Source organism: Triplophysa dalaica, chromosome 6, assembly GCF_015846415.1.
Source record: "Triplophysa dalaica isolate WHDGS20190420 chromosome 6, ASM1584641v1, whole genome shotgun sequence".
NCBI lineage: Eukaryota > Metazoa > Chordata > Actinopteri > Cypriniformes > Nemacheilidae > Triplophysa > Triplophysa dalaica.
Window position 1 is genome coordinate 15,086,965 of NC_079547.1, and position 16,102 is coordinate 15,103,066.

At 39.1% G+C, this 16,102-nt stretch overlaps 1 protein-coding gene across 2 annotated transcripts in view; it reads right to left on the reverse strand.

Annotated features, from left to right (window-relative positions):
- Window positions 1–15,887, reverse strand: part of cyfip1 (cytoplasmic FMR1 interacting protein 1) — a 37,819-nt gene extending 21,932 nt beyond the window's left edge. The window contains exons 1-12 of one of the 2 annotated variants that reach the window (XM_056749765.1): window positions 15,659–15,887; window positions 8,084–8,204; window positions 7,863–7,952; window positions 6,995–7,072; window positions 6,541–6,642; window positions 6,282–6,463; window positions 4,858–4,954; window positions 4,540–4,668; window positions 4,250–4,354; window positions 3,932–4,023; window positions 3,720–3,837; window positions 557–679 (exon numbers count right to left, since the gene is read on the reverse strand). In XM_056749765.1, the coding sequence (XP_056605743.1) occupies window positions 557–679; window positions 3,720–3,837; window positions 3,932–4,023; window positions 4,250–4,354; window positions 4,540–4,668; window positions 4,858–4,954; window positions 6,282–6,463; window positions 6,541–6,642; window positions 6,995–7,072; window positions 7,863–7,952; window positions 8,084–8,200 (1,233 nt within the window). In that variant the 5' untranslated portion in view covers window positions 8,201–8,204; window positions 15,659–15,887. Of the gene's footprint in view, window positions 1–556; window positions 680–3,719; window positions 3,838–3,931; window positions 4,024–4,249; window positions 4,355–4,539; window positions 4,669–4,857; window positions 4,955–6,281; window positions 6,464–6,540; window positions 6,643–6,994; window positions 7,073–7,862; window positions 7,953–8,083; window positions 8,205–15,654 lie in introns of both variants that reach the window. The other variant, XM_056749764.1, reaches the window with a different exon arrangement.
- Window positions 15,888–16,102: the final 215 nt, after the last annotated feature.

Below are 16,102 nucleotides of genomic sequence, written 5' to 3' on the forward strand. Positions count from 1 at the left end.
ATTGATTATTCGCTGGAGGACAAGAGATGAAGAAAAAACACAATGAGAAATATGCAAACAAGTGCCTCAAGCCAGTTGGGATGGATATCTGTATATGAAGAGTATGAATAGTATTTCTCCACTCAGAACGAAAAACTTGTGGGAGGATGTAATTGCTTTTTTAGCAATGAAATCAAAAGGTTCTAGCATGATGACAGTCTATCAGTTACTACAAAAATCAAAAAACCTTTTACAAAACACACTTCGACCACCATTGTACAAAATTCAGTAATTCAGTGCATTCCCCTTGAGCAATATCTGCCCCTCTGAGACAAATCTCAGCAGTGGTACTCCGAATTTTGGACATAGGCCAATCTGTTTTGGATTGATAGATAACATGTTTTTTTTCTCAGAAAAATCTATCTAGCAGCTCTATAACCATGGCTCCCACTGAATTTTGAAACTAAATTAAGACCCACAAACTTCCAACTTCACAGGAAACAGTCAATTTAGGAGCCAAGCACAAGATAGTTCTTGCTAGTGGCCACATAAATCTGGGAGAGACAGACACACTCACCACTTCCATGATCTGTGCACTCCACTGAGAGAGCAGCTGCAAGCCCTGGAGAGCCAAATCAAACAACTTCCTGTACTCAGAGTCCGTCTTCTGGGACTCCTGCCGACCTGAACCCGTCACCACCTGAAAAAAAACAAGATAATATCAAATAAATAAATATCTTCAAGCAAGGTAATGAGACAGGATTGTTTAATTTATTTATTTTGTTTTCCTCAAAATTAAAAAGATATCCAATTGGATGTATTGAACTAACAATTTTATTGTGCATTTGATTTGTTTTTATTAAAGTCATAATACCTAAAAAAATAAAGCGTACTACATTTACATTTATGCATTTGGCAGACGCTTTTATCCAAAGCGACTTACATTGCATTATCCTATACATTTATACTTGGGTATGTGCAATCCCCTGGGATCGAACCCACAACCTTGCGTGGTTAACACAATGCTATTATCACTGAGCTACAGGAAAGCTAACATAATAAAACCATGATGTTTGAAAAAAATAAAAAACTCATTAGTTAACAAATTTTGGAACCAATTCATATATTGTTCATTATCTTTATATTTGTATTTTTTTTAGTGGTGGGCATAGATTAATTTTTTTAATCTAGATTAATTCCAAGATTAATCTAGATTAATCTAGATTAAAATGGCTCATTTGAATTCTGCCGAAGGCATTCAGAATATGTGTGCTACCCAAATAATGACTAAAAGTAAGTCTTTGAGAACGGGTTTCTCCAGCCAGGTGGTGCATTAGACCAGGGGCTCATCTCCTGTTTCCAAAATGCATCACAAACTGCTTGAGAAAGCTGTTCTACTATGATAATTGGTGATGAAAATAAGTTATGTTCAATAAAATGAACTTGTGTTTACTTCCGCATTAGCTAAGGGATGATTTGCGTTTAGGTGGTACTTGAGACTGGAAGAGCTCCTACAGTACATTTACATTTAGTCATTTAGCAGACGCTTTTATCCAAAGCGACTTACAAAGAGTGAGGGAGCAACAAGTGATATGTCATACAGGAGCCATAATACATTAGATCTCAATACAAAGTTACTGGTTTCAACTAAAGCTAGACCACTACCTGTTGAGAGAAAGTGTTTTTTTAAACCAATTCCGCATTGCACAAGGTGCAAACAACCTTAGTCTTGTCGATGTTTCTATTGGGAAGCTTCTTAAAAATTAATATTCCATGAAGCAAACCTGGCGGCTTCATAGCTGCATCCATGTTAGCACGTCACGTTTGATGCGGTAATTTCACAGTAACGTTATGTTGTGTTCAGACCAAACGCGAATGGCGTGTCAAGCGCGAGTGATTTATATGTTAATGCAAAGAGCCAATAGACCTACTTGCTGCGCGAATGAAGCCCTGGTCATGATATGATGAGGCGGCGCTAAGGACGCGAACGAAGCCCTGGTTATGAGATGATGAGGCGGCTTCTGCTTCCGCGAATGACGCGAATCACGCGAGTTGAAAAATCTCGTTCTCGCCCCGTACAGTGCAGTTAAACTGGTATACATCCGCGCTAAAATATCAAGGTGAAAGTCATCATAGGTTGCGTAGTATAGACCCAGCCCCCAACCAAACTTTGAGAATAGATTAACGGCGACATTTTTTTTTATCGCGCGATAAGAGTCTCACTGCGTTAACGGCCCACCACTAATTTTTTTACACTATTTTCTCACACCGGATTAATGAGGTTATCTACATAAAATACACAGAGCTGCATATACCAAAACTTTTAAAGTTCCTTGCAAGGGGGAGGTCAAAGTCAAATATTTATCTACAGTATCTTTTTCATACTACAGTAACAGTAGAAGCATTTCAAATGAATAAACCTAAGAAAAAATGTCCAATAAATGTCCCTCTGCTGCACAAGAACTATGTCAAATGACATCTGACAACCAGAGATGGGAAATGAGAACATAATTCATCCCTCTTTTCCCCATCACAGACAGCCGGATGACGAGACCTTCTAAATAGTTGTGTGCGTTACTATTTCAATTTGATTCCAGAATGGCCACCTCCCCTCACATCTCCATATTCATCTACATGAATTCAGACCACTGGAGTGTTCTGATGGACCGCGAGTTCTGAGCTGCTAAGATTGAGCTGTGAAACCAATCAGCCGTGGAAAAGGGAATCTTCTATGAAGCGGGAGCCGTTCGCCCTCCCACAGTTAATGAATATTCCTCCACGTATTGATGTTCTAACACGAGCGAAAATGAGCTTGGCAATAGCAGCGGAGGCACGGTAGCATCTGCTTCTCATTAATCTGTATGAATCCAACTATTAGAGAATTTATAAAGGAGATTTAGCTTTATAGAATCTAATTTGAACGCTCATTAATATTAACTGCCAAATGTTCAAAGAAAATAAAAGTCAAGACTAAGATAGATACCAGACTGATACCAACTAATGAAACTGAAGAATGATGGTTATTAAATTACTTCAATTATTAAAATGTAAAGTCATATGAAAGGGATAGTTCACTCAAAAATCACTCATCATTTGCTCGCCCTCAGGTTGTTCCACACCTGTATAAATCTCTTTGTTCGGCTAAACACAAAGACATATATTTGGAAAAATGTCTGTAACCCTACTATAGCAGTAAATGGGGGATGAGATCTGTTTGGCTACTGACATTCTTCCAAATATCTTCCTTTGTGTTCAGCAGAACAAAGACACTTTTACAGGTTTGGAACAATCTGAGGGTGAGTAAATGATGAAAGAGTTTTCGTTTTTGGGTGAACTTTCCCTTAACAAAATATATTAACATAAGGAATCTTGTAATGGTGAAAGAAACTACTGGGTCATGACACCCTGCTCCGCAGCAGCATTATAATTGCTTTCTGTTTCGATAAAAATAAATTGTCAGCCCAAACATGCTACATATACGAGTCATTGATTTTGTGACACTAAAAGGACCATTTGGTTTTGCCAGCCACCGGATGACGAAACAAATGACCAAAATCTCAAACTTATCAGAGAACAAATCACACCAACTTTTCTGTAGTTGAGCAAGTCATTTGGCAGATTGGTACAAGTAATTTCACCCCGTGCCAACATCTCTGCAGAATGAGTCAGTGCACGTGGAATAGAGAGTCTGCACTTGTTCAAAAAGACCTGGGCATCAGTCTACATAACAATATACTCACCTCGCTATTGCTGTACCGGGCCAGCTCAGAAATGAAGCGCATGTGATCATCACGTATTTGAATCATCTGCTCACAGATATTATACTGCGGACTACTGCCTGCAGATGTGCAGGACCACCTGGAAAATACAGAAGGAGAGGATTGAACAGATTAAACATTCCCATTTAAGGTCACATCCAAGTATAAGCACCATGTCTTCTAGGGGAACTCACCTGGACTTGTTATCCTCATAGTGAGCGCTGGTTTTGATGTAGCGGGCTAGTTCAATCTGCATGTCACCGAACAGAGGCACCACCTGCAGTTGCTGTAGGGATTCCACAGAATTCAGATTCAGATTTTAATCAGATTTGCCCCATTTACACCTGGTATTAAACTATGTTTTATATGACCAGTCGAGACATGTGGCTGTTTGCATGTCATTATCATTCATCAAGCGTGTCATTGTGGTTTGATAAAAAGGGGACCATAGGCAAAGGCAAAGACTTGCCTCTTATTACATACACATGAAAAGCACACGCACACGTACAAACCTTGAAAAACTTGTCAATCTTTGTAAGGTTGATTCTTTTCTTAGCATCCAGTTTGTAGATGTTGCTGTTGGTTCCATCGATCAGATAGAGACCGAAGCCCATCACCTATAAGACATCAAATAAGAAATTTATGATGAAGTAAAGCCAACATTCAAAAATGACCCTGATGAAAAAGCCTTGTTACAATATTTAAGATGTACAATACATGCAACTAAGTGAATACAGAGTAAACTTTTAGTTTTACTGGATGTTAACTGGTAGCGGGTGATGTCATGCGTGCCCATGCTTACTTTGAGTAGCATGTGTTTCTCGCTGGGGGTGAGGTACATCTTGTTTTCATAGTATTCCACACAGAGATTAACAATGTCGGCCAGTAGCTCATCATATCCATTGATCACCTCTAGCTGCTGCTGCAAGGACTGAAACACAGACACCAGATCATGTTAATAACTTGCCTTACATGGTGGCAAACCTCACAAAAGCTATTAGAGCAATGTGATAGCAACACTAAGGTCATGGGTTTGATATCCATCTAACACATACATTTACTAACTGTATATGTGCTTATATACATACACTGAAGTCACTTCAAAGATGCATTACTGTACCTGAGTGATCTTGTTGTGGTTAGCCAGGAACATTGATAAATTCTGTGATTCCTGAATAGAGGACGGTTCCGACATTTTCCTCAGGAACTGAGCAGCTCTGAGAAACAAGTGATGAAAACAGTTATACAACTCATGGGAAAGAAAAAATCCAATGAGGCAGAAATTTACGTGGGAATGAGAAATGAGGCCTGTGTTAAGCCAGCATGTGTCACAACTACCAACAATCATAATAGTTAAAGACCCAAAAAGACAGAAAATGAGTACAAAGGAAAGCTGACAAGGCAGCAAGCAATGAGAAAATTGTTGACATTAGTTGAAAAAAAAGGGTTGTCAGATATGACATATGACATCCTCTAGCGTGTTTTAGAAGGTGGGCACAATGAAAACAATACATCGACATAGTCACCCTGACACACCCGCACACTTTGTACAAGAAAGCACAAAACATCTCTAGCCTCTTGTTGTAGAGAGCCTCGCTCTGTGCCCCCCCAAATAAAGACTTCTAATCTTCCATCCATCCATCCATTTTCTACCGCTTATCCGAACTACCTCGGGTCACGGGGAGCCTGTGCCTATCTCAGGAGTCATCGGGCATCAAGGCAGGATACACCCTGGATGGAGTGCCAACCCATCGCAGGGCACACACACTCACTCATTCACTCACGCACTCATTCACTCAATTTTTCCAGAGATGCCAATCAACCTACCATGCATGTCTTTGGACCAGGGAAGAATTTTAATTCAACCAAAAACATATTCAGCTATACAATGCTGGAACATCAATTATTTTGGTTGGTTGTCTTATTTTTCTGATGTTTGATGATTGCATAAAACCATGAAAAATTCCTAATTTCATAAAACGAAACAAATCTGTGGCCCCCTGGATCCATCTTGGGGCCCCCAGTTTGAGAGCCACTGCTCTAAATGCATTAATGTAAATTCAACAATACATCACTATGCATATTTCATAATAACATAGTAATTACATGACAACTTCAATTACGGTGTACAAGCTAATATGAACAGTCTCATAATACATAGCAGTCAGTTTGCATTATTTTTCATCATTGCCTTCTATCACTGATTTGTCGTCCTCACTATAAGGAAATCAAATCCATATTCACACCCCCGATTCATTTTTTCCCGTCAGGCATATTCTTTATATCTTTTTAATATACGTATGTATTAAATATCTGAATATTTAGTATTCAACTTGATTTACTCTAAAGTAGTTCTAAATATATCCCAGATCAACTCATTTCCTTACATCTCTGCATGACAGAGACCACAAAACTAAGAATGCAAAGATAATGCAGATGAGGATTGACCAGTAAAATCCAGGTGTAGCTTTACTGCCATCCAGAGGCCATATGCGGAAATTACCAATCATATAAACAGAACTAGCGCTCAGGAAAGGTGGTTACCTCTTGTATGCGGAATGGTCATTTTTCACACTGCACTTCATGTTCTTAAGTTCGTCCAGCACCGCAAACATGTTGATGAACTTCCCCAGTGTGAGAAGGTAGGCCTCAGACACGAAGTCCTTCCTACGCTCGGCGTGACAGAGCCGACGCACTTCCCCACAGAAGCGATCTATGGCAGTCCGCTGAAAGAGGAACGTGAGAAAGGATATCAGCGCTAGTGTGTTGGTATTCAAATCCAGGACATCAGATCCAAGCCTACCTGAAAATACATGAAGTTCATCAGTTTGGTGACTTCTGGCTCCAGCACCTCCACGGTCTTCTCATAGATCTCCACTCTGTTGGGCTGTTCATTACATTTCACCTAAAACAAAGGCATATGGAGAGGGGTCATTAAATCACACACATAAGTTTATAGTCAGATATGTTGAATTGTTAACTAAAATAATGAATTCATGAATTTTTTATGTATTACAGTTTAATTCAGTGTTAAAAATACCCTTTTTTTATTTTATGTTTTTTAATGCAATAATACTATACCTTTTTCAAGTCAATGAGTAACCCTGTTAAATAATTGTGAAATATTGACTAACACAATTTAATAATAATCAAATTGTTTTTATCATAATAGAGCAGTCCTATGAGGCAGTTTTTTAAAGCCTGTTGGCAAAAAACCTTGTGGCATGAGGAGCCTGTATGTGAGGGAACTCAGTTACCTGAGGAATGGCTCTTGAACAGCTCCTCCACGTGTAGAGCATCACAGCATACTCCTGACCTTCCTCTAACATCTCATTCTACAACACAGCAAGATCTCATCATGAAAAGACAACTAAATCCATACAGACATATTGTACATAAAATTGTAGCAAACCCTCAAAATATACTAAGCGTATTCCTACAAAACATATTAACCCACATTGTTTAACATATATTGGTGTGTATGTGTGTGTCACTGCAGTACTCCCACCCACACTGATTCCACATTGATGCCAAACACTTCCTGACAGCTATAACCTCTCACTAACTGCCCACAGCAGTACACATTCAATTTGAAAGCTATTCAGAGCCCCACTGTCCGTCCGGCCAGCTTCCCTAAATCAGTACGGTGGATGAGAACAATGAAGGCCTCTAATGGGCCGACCTAAAACCATTCAAACCATTGACAGAATCTTTTAGCAGGGCTTCCAGGGAGCTGGCAATAGTGGAATAGTCTGGGTCAGATTTACAGAGCTCTGATGAAACAGTATAGACTCCAGTCAGTCATTTAAATTGATAGTTCACCCAAAATTGAAAATTATGTCATCATTTCCTCACCCTCTTGTCATTTCAAACCTTTATGACTTACTTTCTTCCAAAGAACAAAAAAGATGATATTTTGAAAAAACATTGGTAACTGAAAAGCACTGGCCCCCATTCACTTCTACTGTACGAGCACAAAACCAATGCAAGTGAATGGGGGCCAGTTACCAAAAATCTTCAAATAATGACAGAATATTTATTTTTGGCTGAACTATCACTTTAATACAGGACAGTGTGTGAAGGTTGAGGTAATCACTCAAACTAATAGACCGAAGATGGTCTTACCATGTTGGAGTGGACCGTGGCCTGCTCGATGTATCGGGCGATGCCTGTCACAAATGCATTGCGGTCTTCAAAGTTGGTGTTGAAGTTGGGCTGAGTGTGTCAAAAACAGACGGTTAAAAGCAGTGTAGAAATAAATCATGGTATTGAATTTATTTACAACAGTTAAAGAATGTTTTATAATGTATTGTTGGTTGAAGAGCTGATCTGAGGTCAGGTGTTACCTGGTAAACGATGGAGGAGGGCAGAGGTTCAATACAGGGCTGCTGATCTGGAAGAGGCAGCTCCTCCAGCAGGTCCACGTTGGACAGAGCATCTTCTAAAGTCACTGCAGACGTCATGACTCTAAAGAAAAAATACATAACATGAATGCGAGTAACAAACACACTTTGGCTAAGTCCTCTCAATAATTGCTTTGGCTATATACAAATTAACCTCAAGTTCTTTTTTTTGTGTAAATTGGTATGCTGCTTTATTTTTAAATAATTGCTGTATCCCACAATACAGTGCGCTTGGTTTGCCCTTTTAATTTAAAGGTGTTGACTGAATCGGAAACAATCAAATTTTTGATACTTAATACTTTGAAAATACCAAAAGAATAAAAACTGTTTCTAGAATATAATACCACTTAGTTGGCAGCTTACAATATTGCAGATACAGTTTCCTTTCATCATCAAAGTCATAACCACAGCTCCGTATGAAACGCCGTCTCACAGAGGCTTTGATATAGAGCAATCAATACAAATAAAGGAACTGTTTGTTGAAACCATGGCAACAGGATAAAGACAAGTGAGAGTTTTTATATTTGACAGGAAGAAATATCATAAAAAACACCTGACTTCTCTTCCTTACCGTTGCATCTGCAGGGTTACTTTTCACACCTCACAGATCTGTCAACACCAAATTGCTACTATAGCGCTAGAAATCTACATTTTTACACTTAGTTCCTTCTCTTCCTCTTTCAGACCAAAACCTTAAGCCTGTTTTAACAATGATGACACATTCACAGAAGCGACCGACAGGATGCTGAAAGGACAAGAGATTTAAAGAGGAGAGTAATATATTAAAAAAGAATATTCTTGTTTCACATAAATACTGCAATATCTCACATAGGAGAACTTTGCTGGAGCAGCGTCTCATAACTCCGCCTCCCTTCTGCTACGCGACCATTGAGTGTGTGAAGTGCCCAGAGTTCCACACTCCACACCATATGATGACTAGCTCAAAATAAAGGTGAAAACAAGTTTGGAATTGGTCTGCAATCTGATCAATTAAGGGAATAAGAGGAAAAAACTTTCTAATTGTTAAATTTCAAAAGTTCAAAAACGGAACTACATATCTCATTGAGATAATCAATTTATGATGTTTATACTTGACCAACATGTGGCAATAAAATTGTTAAATAAGGGATGCATGTAGCCACGTGATCAGAGACCACACACCAAAAACAACAAATGGATACAGACAGTAGATGCATCTGAGATAGAAGTATTTTGATCACATTGGATAAGGTGAAACAAACATTAATGCCACGATTAAACAGAGTTCTATGTGAGAGAGAGTGTGACAGAGAAACAAAATGAAGGCAAAAGCAGAAGGAGGCAGAAGACCAGGAAGCAGCGGACTGCAGGAAACGGGCAGAACAAGCAGAAAAAGGACTGAGATTAAAGTACTGCAAACTACCAAGAATAAACCGTCTCTAGAGAAACACAGCGACCACACCCACAATGCTAGACAGCTGCTTCTGCGGAGGCCCTTTTACCGAGCAGCTGCGATCTTACAGCAACACTGAAATAAAAGTGACACACTGACAAGGGCGAAATACTTGCAAGTTCCCGTTTTAAAATGTGCAGTATGAGATAAGGTTTCATTGGTCGTGAGTGTTAGTTCCCCGAGACAGTATTTAATGTAGCACCTGACCTGTACTTGTCTCTCCATTACAAAAGCCACCAGATATCAACAAGTAGCTGAAAATAGATCCATGCTGCTCAAATACAAACCACAAATCCATTGGATAACATTTGATACTTTTTAACTGCTATGAGGCAGAAAGGAAGTTATATTGAGACAGCTGACCATGGTTCCTTTTTCGATACTGGCAAGCAGCATGTCCTTGATCTACAGTAATTCAGACAACGCAAAATGAAAAAGTCTGACATTTCAGCAGAAGTCATGTCTTTTAATCAAACACCCAGCAGTAAAATAGAACATTTGTCATGTGACCACTAGAAGTCCATTGCAGTTCAAGAAGCCAATATCATTCACCACCTTCACAAGCCTAGTCATGGCACAATAAAACCACGTCTAAATATTTCTCTTTGTGGCGGATAATGATCAAGCACACTTTATCGGATGAGGGAGTGGCTGGATGAAAATGTTCAAAATCTTCTGCATATCCTGTCTATAACCCTCTAATGCGTTATGGTTAACCGACAGTGCTAAAGATCTACACCTCTGTGGTATCAAGTTAAGCCTGACTATTAACCCATTCAGGACTATTACCCTGATTTAAGCAATCTGAAATCTGAATTCTTAAAGGGATAGTACAACAAAAATGAGAATACTGTTATGAAATACTCACTCTCTTGTTGTTCCAAATCTGTATACATTTCTTTGTTTGGTTGAACACAGAGAAAGATATTTAGATGATTACTTGTAAACAGTTCTTGGACCCCATTGTATTCCAGGAGATATTACAATGGTTGTCAAAAATGCCCCAGAACTTTTCGCTGTCATACATTGTTCAAAATATCTTCTTTTGTGTTCAACAGAAGAAAAATATATATATTTGTATACATTTTTAATACTATGTTAGTCAGTGGCGTTTGGTTATAAGCTGTTGACAGAGAGAGAGATGCCAAATGCAGATAGGAAGACATCATTTTCTGTTTATACGTATGGTGGTACTTCTATGGAGCATTAGAGTTTCTGTGTGAGAGCGACCTCTGGCTTTCGGATGCAGCTGCATTTAACAGTATTTCACTGACAAACTGCGCATAAAACATCGCAGCCAACCACCGAATTGCGTGTGATTTCTTTTTGATTAATTGTGCAGCCCTAATATACAGTATATCATTACCAAAAGATAGTGATTTAAGTACTACATTTTATGATTCACATAAAAAGGCAAATAATAACCTTATTGGGAGAACGCAAATAAAAGTTTTCCCACATCTGAGAATGATGTCTCTTTGCAACAGGTTCCATGAGTCCCAAATTCTCGCAACAATAAACTCGTACAGTAGGCTATGATCAAACAATTAGATTCAATGCAAAACAATGCAGTACACCTCAACAACCCACGAGAGCGTGCCCTGTGTTGCGCTTTTTTAAACCTTTGAAACGGAGTACGAAGCAGTCACTGATTTTTAGAGAACGAATCAAGCATCGATACAAAGCTTCACTGAAAATGTGTCACAACTAACATCACTATCTTACGGTGTTGTGTTGGAACCGTACTATAACTAAGAAAAACCGAGTGCTCTGGTATTTGTAGGGAACGGGTTCCTATTCTTTTCTTTTGATCTTTTCTCCTGTTTGGCCACAGAGAGGGAGGAAGGGCAGTGACCTGTCTTTATTTGCCTAAAGGCATCTTTCTTTTTGAAAGGTAAGCCAGTGTCTACAAAAGGAGAGAGTATTTTGTTTGTTGTTTTGTTTGGCCCCGCTCCTGAGGTAATTATTAATTTTGAATCGATTATTTTTTTTATTGTAACTGACACTTAAATAATAAACCGGCATCATCACAACGCCTTTAAAAAGTTGTGATTTTTGAGACAAGATTGTTTTTAATTTTATCTCTTTAACAGTAGATAAAAAAATAATGCAAAGTGCTCCACATACCTTCAACGATATGTCACACCTCGATACTTAAATATCACAATTATGAACAGTTTAGCAAACACAAGGTGTTGTCCTGGCAACCTTCCACAACACTTAGTTAAATGAAAATTACAATTCCCCTTTTTTCAAGAAATTTCACAGTGTTTATTGTAAATAGCTTATCTGTAGCTTAAACATTTTATATTTATGACAACTGCAAATTCACACTTGTGATCTTTTGCACCATCAACCACTGAAGCGGTCATTTCCTTTGATGCCAACTTTCAAACTTTAGTTAGTCTGTAATGTTGCTGTTAGAGCATAAACAATATCTGCAAAATGATACAAGTTCAATGCCAAGCAAGAACTTAACAGAATTCGCTTTTCAAGGAGAACAGAGACTGGTTGGAATCGGACTACAGGGGTACATGATGTCACTATTCCGAGTTTTTGAATAAGCTCCGCCCACAGGAATACGCCAAAAAAGGGCGAGGCTTTCCTTAGAGAAGAGGAAGAGTCGTTGCAGTAGTGTTTGCTTATCAGAGATTGTTAATATTTGACTGAGCTGCGCAATTAATTTATTTCACTTTCATCACAGTCCAACAGCTTGTAATAAGAATTCAGCTACACACATTCTAAGATTACCAACGGTCAAATAACATCTTTCATTACTTTAACATCGGCTGTGAAAGTTGTTCTGTGTAACACTTTGATATTGTGTGTGTGTGCATACCTCTAAAACACTTCTATGAAACGTCCTTTGAAAAAGTCCTGCTTCCAAATCCTAGTCAATCTGCTTGTTTTATCATCTAACTCGGGTCCAATATAAAAAGGCAAAACTAATGCTTCTTTTAGCAATGTTAATATAACCAGTCTGATTCCAATCGGTCTGTTGTCATTTCCCTCACCATAGTAGGAATAAAGATTGAAGTTTGCACATGCACTAGCAGACCTCCGTTAAACTTTTATCGATCCGCATGTTTTTAACTAATGAAGTGAAGTTGTTACAGTTTATTGCTAAAAGCCAAAGCTTATGAATACAAGTGCACTGAAAGGGGAACGGACCAATCACAACAGCCTGAGAAGCGGAAGCTCGCTGATATGGTATGGGTGAGACATTTACAGGCACGCTCTAAGCAGGAAACAGACCTGGTCAGTTTTACCAATCAGAGCGTTTCGAAAGGAGGGACTTTATATATACACCGGAAGAAATTCAGTCGTTTTAGTGAGAAGAGGGACAGCGTTGAACAATAGACTTGGAATATGCGAAATATAAAGCGTTTTTTTTTTATAGAAACATGAACATCCATTGTTAAACACTCAAAAAACATATAGCCTCAAAAACAGCAAAAAAATGCCCCCTTTATGGGGTGAGTTCGTCCCAAAATCAAATTGATGTGATTTTTTGCTCACCCACATGACGTTAAACATGTTTTGAGACCCCGATGGCATCTTTCAGAGCACAAATAAAGTTTTTAGGTTACTTTCCAGGCCTCCTCATAGGTCCAGAAACGTACTAAAGACATCTTTAAATTGGCCTATCCGCTTATAGCAACAAAAATGCTTTATGTGGGAAAAACTAAACGAATTAACGACTTTAATCGATAGCTTCACTGTCTTGTCAGTCTATGGTGCACGTTCACGAGAGCACTTCGACACATAAATATCTTTATTTGTGCTACGAAGACGCCGGGAGGTCTCAAAACATATTATACGTCATGTGGGTGTATAAAAACACACAAATTAGATTTTTGGATGAATTTACCCTTTAAAGCTGTCTGTGTCTGCAACAGTCATAGCTGTTCACTAAGGAGACGGAACAGTTCTGTTACTTTACAAGAATCTACTGTTTTACTTCAACCTGAGGGCGAGTAAAATACCAGCATATTTAAAACCTTGTAAAACAAGAGTCCAGGCCAAACATTTTAGACAATGTCACGTTCTGCACAACCTCCCATCTTCCTCGGTCTGGCCACATGCCCTGAGAGCTTTTACACTGACATTAAATTACAGCAACTCCCTTTTAAAAGCAATACAGGATTCCCTCTTGTTCAAATGACTGTGATCAGACCAGGCAACTTGTCTTGATTGGGTAAACTATCCTGTAAACTAATATTTCACAGTTTCATCAACCCCTGTGGCACAGACCATGTGACCGTCTTTCTCTCTAAACTGTTCATGTACGTGCAAACATTTTCAGCAAACAGGCAGTTGCAACTAACTCGTGGCAGCCGTGGTGGCACACAACTCAAAACACGAACCGAGCACTGGTTTACCACAAAAGCAATACATTTTGACACATTCCTCTTCTAAACACTAAAACATCACACTCACACTTGCAAAGTAATACAGTTTAAGTAATGCCTTTGCATGCACCATGTGATAATGAACATACAAATGTGTTACATTAAAGCAGTGGTTCTCAAACTGGGGGCCGCCAGATGGCACCGAGTGGGCAGCATTAACATTTTAGTAAATTCAGAATCTAAAATTCTACCAGCAGCATTTAACAATTCATTGTATAAATATTTGTACAACTCAATATGATTTTAGTTTAATTAAAGTGAAATTACAGATTGAGATAGTTTCTGTCATTCATTTTTTGGGGGGGGAAGAAGCGTTCGACAGGGATGCATGGGACCCTCACACTAAAAAGTTTGAGAACCACTGCAATAAAGTACATCAAAGTAAAGCCTGTGTGTCTGGTTGGATCTGTTAAAGCCAATTTGTTCTAGACGATTTGCTTAAACCATGAAATTCACTTGGCCTACTAAAAAGGAACAAACAACTTCCTTAAGCATCATCATCATCTCAAAAGTAAAGCTTTGACGGTAAGTCTTTATTTTGGGCCATTTTCAACACAGGCAAGAATTGAGGAGATGAGAACAGGACTGATACCATAAATGTGGTATTACAGATAAGGACAAATCTAAATTACAGACTAAAAGGATTTTCGATGGAGAACAATCTCTGACAAAGCGGCTAATCCATGTGTAATCTTAATCTCTACTGAGGAAACAAACCAAAAGTGGTCATACTGGAAAAGTTCACAGTGCTGTGTTTTCCTGATCTTGTTTTTCGGATAGAGGTTTGTCAACCAGCATAAAATCAACGGCAAATATTAATAAAGAGATATAAATTAGCAATGCCATTCCAAACCTGTATGATTTTTTCCTGAAGAACACTAAAGATATATGGGAGAAAGTGGGCATCCAAACAACCCTGTCTCCTGTTGACCTCCAATCTTTCGACACACAACCTCAAAATATATATTTTATGTCTCACAATCATATCCTTTATTGTATGAATAAATGACAGAATTTTAATTGCTATTCCATTTTTTCAACTTGCAATCATATGAAATGCACATGAACAGCTATAATTCAGATAGATAAGGACAGAGAGAAGCTTACAATAGATAGATCAGAAGCATGAAAGTAACGTGGGTCAGATCAAGATCTCAGCACAAATAAATACACGATCCCTCTAAAACATACAATACTGTAACACTGTATCATAATAACACGCCCAAACAGAACCACTACTGAAGAGTGTCTAGCAAAGCCCCAGTAAAGCCATGTAGATGACAACGCAACTCCACACCAGCGAGCGACGCGACAAACGTTACGACTCTCGCATTATAATAAACGAAGCTCAATAAACCACAAACGCAAGACACGACTTTAGTTTACAATAGAGATTTCTAGTGTGTCGCGTCGAACGCTTCAACTTTCTGTCGCGTTTGCTCACACGCACGCGCACGCACGCACGCACAGGCCCACCTCACCCACGACCTGAAACTTCAAACAACTCAATGGAATTTACACACAGCGTGCCTTTATACCGCTTCTATTGTATGCCTACAAACATCAAAACACAATGAAAACTAACAGAAAGCGGATGGTTTTAAAGTAACGCCAAACAGGCTGGTTGAAAAAGGGTCAGACAACACCCAGAATGAAAGTAATTCACTTACCCACCCTTACGTTTTCCAGGACAAACTATCCGCTCCAATTATTCAGAACTGCATTTTCGGAGTGACTTCGAAGTCTGCGGAGTTCGACGGCAAAGCGGTAAAGTAGTTTTATTCGGTTAATCCTCGGAAGTTTGGAGCGCTTCCGAAAGTTTGCGGAGGAATCCTGTCCGCGGTGAATGTTGTTCGCAGGCGCAGAGCTCGAGCTGGGGTTTCTGTTGCGCTCTACAGGAAAATTCAACAGGAAACTCCAGCAACGCGCTGTCGCGTGCACGCCAACAGGGGGCGTTCAGGATCAGAGCCAGTAGGGAACGTCTTCGTGTGTGTGCGCCGGGTGATATTTAGAGAAATGTGACAGTGCTTTTGTGTCATACAGTGGAAATCAGTGTTGTTACAAGAGTTCTTCGAAATGGTTTTGTTGTGGTTGGCATTAGGATGTCTCACATGTTTG